At 38.4% G+C, this 10,990-nt stretch overlaps 1 protein-coding gene across 2 annotated transcripts in view; it reads left to right on the plus strand.

Annotated features, from left to right (window-relative positions):
- VIPR2 (vasoactive intestinal peptide receptor 2) overlaps positions 1-7,387 on the plus strand; it is a 56,931-nt gene extending 49,544 nt beyond the window's left edge. For both annotated transcript variants that reach the window (XM_055804932.1, XM_055804933.1), the window contains 4 exons: positions 1,027-1,118; positions 4,365-4,494; positions 4,581-4,622; positions 6,285-7,387. In XM_055804932.1, coding sequence (XP_055660907.1) covers positions 1,027-1,118; positions 4,365-4,494; positions 4,581-4,622; positions 6,285-6,458 — 438 coding nt within the window. In that variant the 3' untranslated portion in view covers positions 6,459-7,387. The remainder of the gene's footprint in view (positions 1-1,026; positions 1,119-4,364; positions 4,495-4,580; positions 4,623-6,284) is intronic.
- Positions 7,388-10,990: the final 3,603 nt, after the last annotated feature.

Raw genomic sequence — 10,990 nt, forward strand, 5'->3', positions numbered from 1 at the left:
ACACCTAAGCTGACAACCCTCATTGACTGTCTTATGTAACAGTATGAAAGCAAGCCCACAATGCGACTAATATTGAAAATCTTTAGGAGGAGGAAGCGTGAAGAACCGAAGAGTAGAATAGTTGTTGCTGTGAAGGCGTGGATTCCAGGTGTTCTCTCAGTTTAGTACGGGCATGCTGCATTTAGTGTGTGGTTTTCTAGACTGCACCAAACAAGCCAGCACCAGAAGAGCTGGTGTACACAAGGTGCCAAAAGCCAAGGATGAACGAATAATGGGAGCAAAACTTGGGAACTACTGATTTTTATATTTCAATTTTCTAGATTGATCGGGGTCTGATCGTAACTTTTATTATGCAAGTGCCTTTCTAGAAAATGAAATATGAAATAAAATATTACTACTGTTTTATGTCAGAGGGCTGTCACAAGAATTAGACTGCAAGGACTCAGTTCCTTCAGTGATAATGTCTGCATCAATACCCAAGACAGACAGATACTTGGAAAGGCCCTTTCTATGCTTGATTGGAGTGGACAGATTATCTGTGCAATGATCTTCTCTTCCCCTAATTCAGACAGAAAATAATAAAGTCAAGGTGAGAGGCATGAGAGAGAGGGTCAGTGTGTCGGACTCACATTTTCCTTTGGGTTTCCAGTTGTGAATCCACCTGACAATTTAGGACAATGCTTGATTGTACCAAATTACATGCAGTGTCCCATCCTGCCTGTCCCAAACCTGTCTTCAGCTGAGATTTTGAAAGGAGGGCATTTCTGACAACTGGGGCTTTCAAGAGCTTTAGCCAGCCTGGCTAATGCAGAGGTGCACTGGACGTAACAAACTTAGTGGGGCAGAACACAGACAGTAGGCTTGGCAGCGTAGAGCTGGATGTGTTCTGGCAGGAGGTACATAGCACCCACTGCTGAGTTGATTTGTCCAACTTGATAAGCATTTCTTTGTGCTGCATGTTGAGTGCAGAAGTCAGAAATCACTTTTTGGGTGTTTTTTTTTCTTCTTTGGTTTTTTTTTTTGTAGGTGAATTTTATACTTTTCATTAGTATTATAAGAATCCTACTGCAGAAGTTAAGATCTCCAGATGTTGGAGGAAATGACCAGTCACAGTACAAGTGAGTCATATTTTTTGATATTATATACAGAACCAAAATAATCTCTGTAAGATTTCCTCTGCCAAAACCTGCTACCAACAATTTCTGTGATAATATAATTACATTTAATTAGGAATATTTTAGATGTGGTTTAATGAACATCTTATCACTATGCTGAAATAGAGATGAACCTAATTGTTTTGTCAAACACTAAATTCAATAAAAAATAAGCAATTTTATAAAGACCAACAAGCTATTCTCGAATTGGAGTTTAATCCATGAATGAATATGCTGATGCAAAAAATATGGAGAGTAATATCTTTCTTTTAATGTGTAAATATTTCATTTTGACGTAACAAAAATTTCAATATCAAAACACTGTTTCAGCCTCCTTAATAGCATTTGTTTGTTTGTTTGTTTCTAAAATACTTTTTCTTGTGATACTTACATATATTTTAAGAGCTGGAAAGAAGTTATGTGGTTTCCAAAAAGTTAAAAATGAAATGTAATGTTTTATGTTGATTTAAAATAGCATCTATATTTTTCTTCAGGAAAGCAATAGTTTCTGACTTAGCTCAACTTCATTTCTGTTTAGATTTTCTTCTTTTTTGTTTGGTTTGAACGTCAAATCCTAACATCCATCGTTGCCACAGCTTCAGAATCAAGGAACGTTGGGGGGCAATTTAAATACTTTGTTAAAATTGGATTTGTTCTTTATTATATTTCCATATCAGTTATTGTTGTTTATTTAAATACCTGCTGGTTACAGTAATGCAGGATCGAAGAGTCTGTTGTAGTAGGTCTTAGTTTAAAGCCCAGAAATAGGCACTGAGTTTGACACTTTAGGACGTTAATACGATATTTCAATGACAAAACTTAACATGAACACTGAAAATTCAAACCCATGCAAATGGACTTTGAAAATGTGCTCCTGGATAACGCCTTTTCTTCATTTAAGAAATACTGAATTTCTGTCCTAAAAGCAGACAAAACATGGTGTGCTGAAGTAAAGCATATCTTTAAAACTAAGAGAGCTAAGACCTGATGTGTTTTGTAAACAACGTGACACATTTGATGCAAAAAGTGAAGAATTCTGATGTGCCGCAGGAAAGGCAACACAACTAGATTGACATAATGCTTTGCTTCATAGAGCTACAAAGGTCCTTTTTTGTGTTTGCTGCGTGAATTAACGAAATGTGGGAGAATCAAGTCAACTGGGATGAAATCACACAGTTGCCGCATTATTATTTAGCACAATGACCAACCTATGGGCAGGAAAATTCCTCAAGTTTACTTCCTGTGACAGGAACTTTTCTTTGATTCCCCATGGTATTTATGTATTTTATGAAAATGAGACATTCCCTTCCTATCAGTCTCATAATTTTCCACAGTTTACTCTAGTGCTTCATAGTATAAAATGTTCATTAACAGCGACCTTGTCCTTCGTTATTCAGCCCTGTGAATTCTTTACTTTTAGCATTTGATTGCCTGATTAAGTTTGGATTGGATAGTCTTTAGCTGATACCCAGGAGAACAGTAGATTAACCTCCTCAAGAAATACTGCATCTACAGAGCAAATTAAAGGTTTGGAAGGCTTGTTTTTCAAAATGCAAATGCATTTTCTAAAATACAGAGAAGAATAAGGCTATTTTGTCTGTCTCTTCACTAAAATGTAACTGCAGTATAAAGTAGTATCAGCTAGACAAAAATTATTAAAACAAGAATGGAGTGAAAGTGAGACATGAATCTAAAATGAATACTACTCATACAAGTCACCATTTTTCTTCCCTTCCTCTGTCCCACTTGCTTGTACCTTGTTCCATCCTTTTCGTTGCTCATTTTACTTTTGCAGTGGGTAATGTTAAGTTCAAATAAAATCAGTTTTCCTTTTCACTTGGGAAACGGGGAAATTTGATGCATCGTCATATTCTCCAGTTGTAAATTAATTTCTTCTGCTAAGGAAATCCTATTTGTCCCGCCTACTGGCATCACCTTTAGATGTGAAGGTTTTACTGTTCTTGAGAAATTTCGCTGTCAAAACCGATTATTTCCACATAAACAGATGCAGCCACTGAGACATTATGAGCAAAGGCAGGCCATGAAGACTGACACAGAAAAAAAAATATGCTTGAAATACCTTGACTTTTCTGTTAAAATAGGTAAATTCACAACAGCATCCTTTCATTGTGAAATCAAGTTATATTCATCAAGACAGTGATGAATTATGGGACTCTACATTATAATTTCATAATTTTATCTGATACCAGACATCCATAATAATGCATGACTAACCCTGTATAATACATAAAATTGATGTTATTAGAGTGAAATAAGTGACAGATAAGGGATAATTAGCAATGCATCATTTCAATGGTTTCACAGGCAGTTTGTCAGAGCTGCTGTGCTTAATAATTTGAAGTTCTCCTTCCTTAACTTCAGTAGTGTATTGTGCTAAAATTTATTATGTAATTGACAATATTAAAAACTAGCTAATGGTATGTGCTTAATACCATCACTGTGGTTGTGAGATTTTAGTATTTCAGGGTAAATCTGAAATTGCTCCTGAAAATCTCACTGTTGAGATTATTCTGGATTACATTTTCTAGGTACTGTTTGGATATTGTGTATGTGCAATACACAGACTAACCATACGGTCGCACATTTAAAGGAAATTAACATCAATTAATTTCAAAAGAAAGATTTTGCTTCCCATACAAGAGGATCTACCAGTATGACATTGCAGCAAGGCATTATTCCTTTCCACTCTGAACCCATTACGCCAGGTAAAAAATATCGTGAGAGATCTGAGGGCAGTTTATGACACTTTGTGGGATGCGGTCCTCTGGAATAATGCAGTAAAACCCCACGCCAAAAAACCGTGCCATGAAACCAGGCTGGGAGCTGGCTGTATGTCAAGGACACAGCAGAGGACAGGTCCTACACCCTGCTGCTGTCCAGAGGGCAGCTGAAAAAGGGTCGGCTGGTTTAGAGGGGCTCTGTAGCCTTTTACCAGCTTTTGAAAAGCTGGAAGGTCAGCAAGAGCAAGTATAACATGCAACTGCCCACTTTGAGTTAAGAGGTTACTATGTGGCTAATGTCATAGCAAACCTGACAGGAAAACGATTTGCAATAAACAACGCTTTAGTGAGACTGTTTACCAATCTGAAGTCATACAAGCTTTATGTAAACAACATTGCATCAGGTTCTTATCTTAGAAAAACAAGAGCTCATCATTAAACTCCAGCTTTTTCTCTTTTATTTACCCAGGAGACTCGCAAAATCCACATTGTTGCTTATTCCGTTATTTGGAGTTCACTACACAGTGTTTGCTTTGTTTCCTGACCGCAGTTCCAATAATTATAAAATAATCTTTGAGTTGTGTTTGGGATCTTTTCAGGTAAATTTTAAAGTTTTTATTCAAAAGAAGTTTTATTGACCTAGGTTGGTGCTGCCTACTAACTTACAAATATTGTCTCATTCCAGGGGTTGATTGTTGCAGTCCTGTATTGTTTTTTGAACAGTGAAGTAAGTCTCACCTTTCCTACGGAGGATGTTAAATACTGTTTTTAGTAAATGTATAAGTGGCCCTTTAATTTCACTCTGATACATGAAGCTGTTTCAGAAGATGTTTGCATTCCTATTTATAGAATATATGTTTATGTACAACAGGAGAAATTAGTGTATTTGGGTGAAGAGTTAAGACCTGTTTGAAACCGAGGTGTTAGTAAATGTGTCTTCTGTTATTTAACATGATCTAATTCTAGATCCATTGTAAGTAATGTGGATTGTACAAGTGTGGTGCAACAAGTCTAGAAATTTATCTAAAACTTGAAACACCATTTAGTAAGTATTTAGGCATAGTCCTCTGACAGAATCCAACCCCCAGAGCAGCAGCAGATTTTCAGAAGTACTCAGCATGTAACAGCTTTCCTAATCTCAACTGAGGGAGATGCAAGGAATTCCTTTTGATATCAGCCACTTTTTAAGTAGAAAATACATTAAACAGCATGCAGCGTCTGACAGGAGGAATCTGTCTGAAGACGACACCTGCTTGCACAGGGAATTGGCAGTCAGGTCTCCTGAGTGCTATTCTGGTCTTTGATATTCATGAGATGCTTGATGCTGGGCTAATCATTTGATTCTCTGCTTTAAATATGTGTGATTAATAGCTAGATACCAAAAGCTAATGTTGCAGCACAAGTGATACAAAACTGATTTTGAAAGTGGCCTTGGGGCATCTCCTTACAGACAGCACAGACACAGTCTTTGCCTCTGTTTTGTAATCTTTGTAAAAACTGATTTGATACTTTAGAGGGGAGGGTTGCCACCCAGAGGGACCTTGACAGGCTTGTGGAGTGGGGACACGCGAACCTCATGAAGTTCAGCAAGACCCAGTGCAAGGTCTCGCATCTGGGTTGGGGCAACCCCCAATGTCAGTTCAAATGGGGGGATGAATGGTTTGAGAGCTGTTCAGCGAGACGGACTTGGGGATGCTGGGGGATGAAAACTTGGACATGAGCCAGCAATGTGCACTCGCAGCTGAGGAAGCCGACTGTATCCTGCATCAAGAGAAGCGTGGCCAACAGATCGAGAGAGGTGACTGTCCTCAGTGCAAGAATGGCGTGGACCTGTTAGAACGAGTCAAAAGGACAACCGCAAAAATTATCGGAAGACTGGAACACCTGTCCTATGAAGAGAGGCTGAGAGAGTTGGAATTGTTCAGCCTGAAGAAGAGAAGTCTTTGGGGAGACCTTATTGCAGACTTTCAGTATAAAAAAAGGGGATTATAAGGAAGACGGAGAAAGACTTTTTAGCAGGGCCTGCAGCGACAGGACAAGGGGTAGCAGTTCTAAACGGAAAGGGGGTAGATTTAGATTGCATGTTAAGGAAGGAATTTTTTCTGAGTGTGGTGGAGACCACTGAAACAGGTTGCCCAAGGAAGCTGTGGATGTTCCATCACTCAAAGTGTTTAAGATCAGGTTGTATGGGGCTTTGAGCAACCTGGTCTAGTGAAAGATGTCCCTGCTCATGGCAGGGGAGGTGGTCTGGATGATCTTTATTGTCCCTTCCAACCCAATCCATTCTACGATTCTATTCCTGGAGATCCCCATTTGACAGCCAATAAACATAGAAAAGCTCCTCACGTAAAAGAACATTTTCATCTCGTGCATTTTCTTTTTAACACAGGTGCAAGGGGAGCTGAAAAGAAAATGGCGGAGTTTGTGCTGGAAGCAGACAGCAGGCAGGGATTACAGATTCCACAGCTCTTCAATTTCTCGAAATGGATCAGAAAGTGTTTCCCAGCTTCACCGGAATTCAAGGGCTCACTCATTTATGCAGACAGAGACCACCATGATATAAATCAGCTATGTCCCCCAAAACATGAAAACCTATGGGATGTCATTCATTATGCAGCTTGATGTGATATTTTATAAAGTGTACAGTTTAGTGCTTTGCCTTTCTACATGTTGGTATTTGAGAAATTGGTTTGTGCGGCCAACCAGTTAATACAGACACCTGCCCTGTGGATGCTTTCTGGTTTTTTTAAATGGTATTCATATTAATTCTGATGTTCTCTTGCTGCTTACTAGCCTTAACTATTCAAAACCTCATTTACTATAATGAGTAAATTTACTCTCCAATATATCTAAAAGATGTATGGTATCCTGTTCCATGCAGACTGCTTTGCTACATGTTGAAAATTTAAGATGGGAAGCAAGAAAATTTCTTACACTTTATTTATAATAAGGAGAGATTTCTTTCCTTAAGGGTTAGGAAATTCTTTCCTAATTGTGGAAAATAAAATACAAATAAATAATGTAAGACTATAATTAACCGCACTGGGATTTTAGTGTGCTAATCCAGGAGATTATTAACATTATTTATGCAGAGGGAAAAAAGGTAGTACTTGGCCAGTTGTATACATTTCAGAGGTTACATTCTACAGAGTTTGATTCCAATCCTGTTGTTATGTTTAGATGCAGAAAGTAGAGCTACCTTTGTAGTCCATGCAGAAAGGGCTGATAAAGCATCAGCATTTTCCAGTAGTGCTGTTGCAATCAGTTCTTCTCTTCTGTTTAAAATCAGAAATATGTATTTATCTGTTATTAAACAATTTTCTGAAGAGGTGCTTTATTGCTAAAGCAGTCTGGCATAGGATGAACAGCCTTGGATAGCATATTACCCTTTGAAAATATCATTTTAATATAATATTTTCATTGGAATGTGTCTCTAGAAGTACATACTCGGCAGCTAAAACAAGGACTATCACAATAAAGTTACAACTCCCATTTAAGGAATAATGTAAATTCTTTTAGCTTAATTATCCTCTGTATCTCTGAACTGATTTAAAATATAGTCCTGACCATGACTCCAGCAAAACAAATTAGATGAGTCCCTAAAAATTACCATAAAAGGCATAAATGGAAGGAATTCTCAACAACGCCAAGCATCTTATGTAGCCACTTCGCAAAAAAAAAAAAAAAAAGACATAGAACTGACAGATTCTTATAAATATACACAGAACTTTTGCACTGTTTAAGAGAAATAAACCCACTGATGTTTACTTTCCATGTCACGTTTAACCATGTCCACTCTAAACAGCAAGTGGGAACAATATGTATTTGCATGAGCACCTCTGATCCATAAAAACAATTGCCCTGATATTTCAGATTGTATGGCACTAGCAGAATCCAAGGTCCGTAACATTACCAGGTAAAGGGAAGAACAGCAGCAAGGGCATGTCTTGGCACGCATATATGTACATTCTGGAAGATATTACAAGTGCTGGAAATATTGTTGGCAACCATCAAAGTATCCATACACCTTTCGGTCTGATTTAACTGTTTATCAGTCAAACACAATTTATTTTAACAGGATTACCCTGGAGTGATACAAAGTTATGTCAGACCAAAGATAGAAAAGGCCCCGTGGTTCACATGAGTACTGCAGAACTGGTAGTAACTGTGAATCTTATGTGACACCAACCTTTACGTAGTAGGTATCATTTGACTTAATAACCGCTTGAGGAATTACTACTTTCCGGTTTGACTTTAAAGAAGCTACTGATCACCTCCAGTCAGCACGTTTTCTGCTGACCCTAGGTGAACCATGAGATTCTGAAGTGAAGTAGGCCGCCTAATGACAGTCCCATAGGGTCTGTAAGATGCGCCTCTAGACACGTATTTAAACTAAATATATTCCCAAAGGCTTCAGACTCAGAAACCACTGCTAAACTTCAGTATTTTTCCTGGATCTCTGAAGAACCTTATCAACAAACTCTTAACTGCAAATATATGAAGACATGTTGGAGCTCTGGGGGCTGCTTCTATACCTAAATTAAACACATCTGTACACTTTAGGCTTGTTTGTCTCAAGTGGCATTGTGATTACTTAGCTCGCTGAGATGTGACGTGCAGGATGTACTTTTTTCCCAAATTTTCTTGGGTAGAAAGTCACACTTAACAAGCATTCAAGTGTACTCATCTTTATTTTGAAAAGGTGTTTTTTGAGTGAGTTAGCACACAGACAGAATGATGGTTAGAAATAGAGATTTCAAGCAACCATTTCTGTCAGTCTGTGTGGTGCATCACTAATTATACATGTTTTTCATTCGTTGCATCACAGCAAAAACTATCTTTGTCCTTATTAGGTGAGCATGGAGACAATCTGCATTTTAATTTCTGGATTATAAAACAGAAAAGCTTAAAAAAGAAAATACATTTTAAGTTGCAATGATACAGCATAATTTCCTTTAACAGGGCCACAGATGCATTTGGCTTTAATTCTGCTTCTCATGTAAGGACTAAAGTCATATGAGATAATGAAGTTGCACCAGTGGGAGAACAAAGGTTATATCACTAAGTTTGTAAAGGACATTGAAGAATGGCACACAAGGAAGAGAGATGCTGTGTTTATTCTTCTTTCTAACCAGCGAAAAGTGCAGTACTTTGTAGTGCCTTATCCCTCTATTAAAAATCATAGAATTGAAATACAATAAATAGATTTCTGGGGGGCAGTTTAACTTCATAATGCTTGGTGCAAGTACTTTTATGTCTGTAAAGGCCTACAGGGCGCTGTGCTCACTTGTTTTTACTCCCAGAAAATTCTGATTTCCAAATAATTTTATGCAATATTACAGCATCAACCCCATCATCACCTGTTTGACTTCCGGCTGCCTTGTCACGCACAGATACACATCATATTAAACATATATAAAAGCTGCAAAGCAGTTTGACACATCTAGTACTCGATCAATGTTTTGCATCTTTACAACACCCAGGAACAAGATAGTTTCTCGTGGCTTTGTCTTTCATTGCATTTTGCACAGGGGGTGTGGCGTTAAATGCTCCTACTCCATGCTGTGGTGACACTAAGAGTCAAAAAGAAAATGCAAGAAATAATCATTTGGCCTCAGTCATCCCTAAATCTAGTTCTGGCTCGTCCTAACAGCATGAGGGCAGGAGGTCAAGGCAGCAAGACAAGTGTACACTTTACCATCACAGCCTTGTGACATCATGCTCCTCCCTTTTTTTTTTTCCTTTACTGCCTTTTTTCCTTTGGCTGCATCAGAGTCCAAGCTGAGTTGGAAAGTCTTCAGAGCAGGAAACCTTGGGTTTTGTCCCCACTGAAAAGCCAGCACCAACTCATGTAAAGTTACTAAACAAGAATGGTAATACAATTCACTCTCATACTGTGGTTAATTGTTGTACTTTACTTTCCTTGGAGCTGCCAGGGTGGCACCATTCATTCTGAGTGATTTTTGTCAGCATTACCTGGTGCTGATGCCTGAGGGCCTCTCCAGTTGCTAACCATGATCAAAATCTAAATATATAGTGAGTGTTGACTTAAATTTTCCTCTGCAGAGTTCAATTTCAGCTAGGTGCTTGATAAACTCGGGTGAAATTCATCTGCCCTGGTTTTGGTATCTGAAAGCTAGATGTCTGTCTCTGAGCTAAAGACTCTTTTTAAGTGCCTTCCATAGTCATCGTAGAGAAATAGGCACTAGTTGAAGATGATTCATCTGATGTTCAGCTGAGCATCTAAGGTAGGTAAGCTGAATCACCTTTTCCTCTACACTTACTATAAAATGAGCACAGGGTGGCTGGCTAGTGCCTAGGTTTCTCACTCTACATCTGAAATTAGGCAAGACTAATCTCTCCAGAAAAGGCCATTCTGTTATCTGGCTAATATTACCCAGACACTCCTTTTTAAGCCAGGTAACTTGGGCTGGCCAAAGCCATCCTCCAGGACATGTGCAGCATGATTCAAAAGTTCAGGCAATGGAGGATCCCTCCATTCATTTGGTAGGGTGTCACTGCGGTTGACTGCCTCCCACAATGAAGCCAATAGCCTTATGTCCCACTTTGATTTGCCTGGCTTCCATGATAAAGCCAAGAGCCTTATGTTCTGTTTTGATTTGCCTGGCTTCAGCTTTCAGCAGTTGTTTTGGGTTAGGTGTTTGGCTTTTGGTCTGTTGCAGAAGGCTCATACACCAAAACAAAGTGCTACAAAGACTACCAGAAATTATCTTTATGTGAAGTCTCTTGTAAATCACCCTTTAAACCATGTCTTTATTTCCTCTTTGAGAAACTGAATGTCAAATGCTTCAAATTCTGACAGTGAGGTATTTTCTCAAATTTTCTTCCTGATTCACTTCTGTGCCCCATTCCATTCATAATAGCTTCAGCCAAGAGAAGCAAAGAAATTATTTCAGTATCTCCTCCTTCAGGACTGCAGACACCATTAACCATATTTCTCACACCCACTTGCAGCTCGCCTGTTCATACCTTTGAAATATTTGACTTTACATTTTAACTGAGCAGGAACTGGCTAGTAACATGCAATGAGATTATCGCTGGCATGTTTTTTGCCATTTAAACTTTCCAAAAATA

Source organism: Falco peregrinus, chromosome 5 (assembly GCF_023634155.1).
Source record: "Falco peregrinus isolate bFalPer1 chromosome 5, bFalPer1.pri, whole genome shotgun sequence".
Lineage (NCBI taxonomy): Eukaryota > Metazoa > Chordata > Aves > Falconiformes > Falconidae > Falco > Falco peregrinus.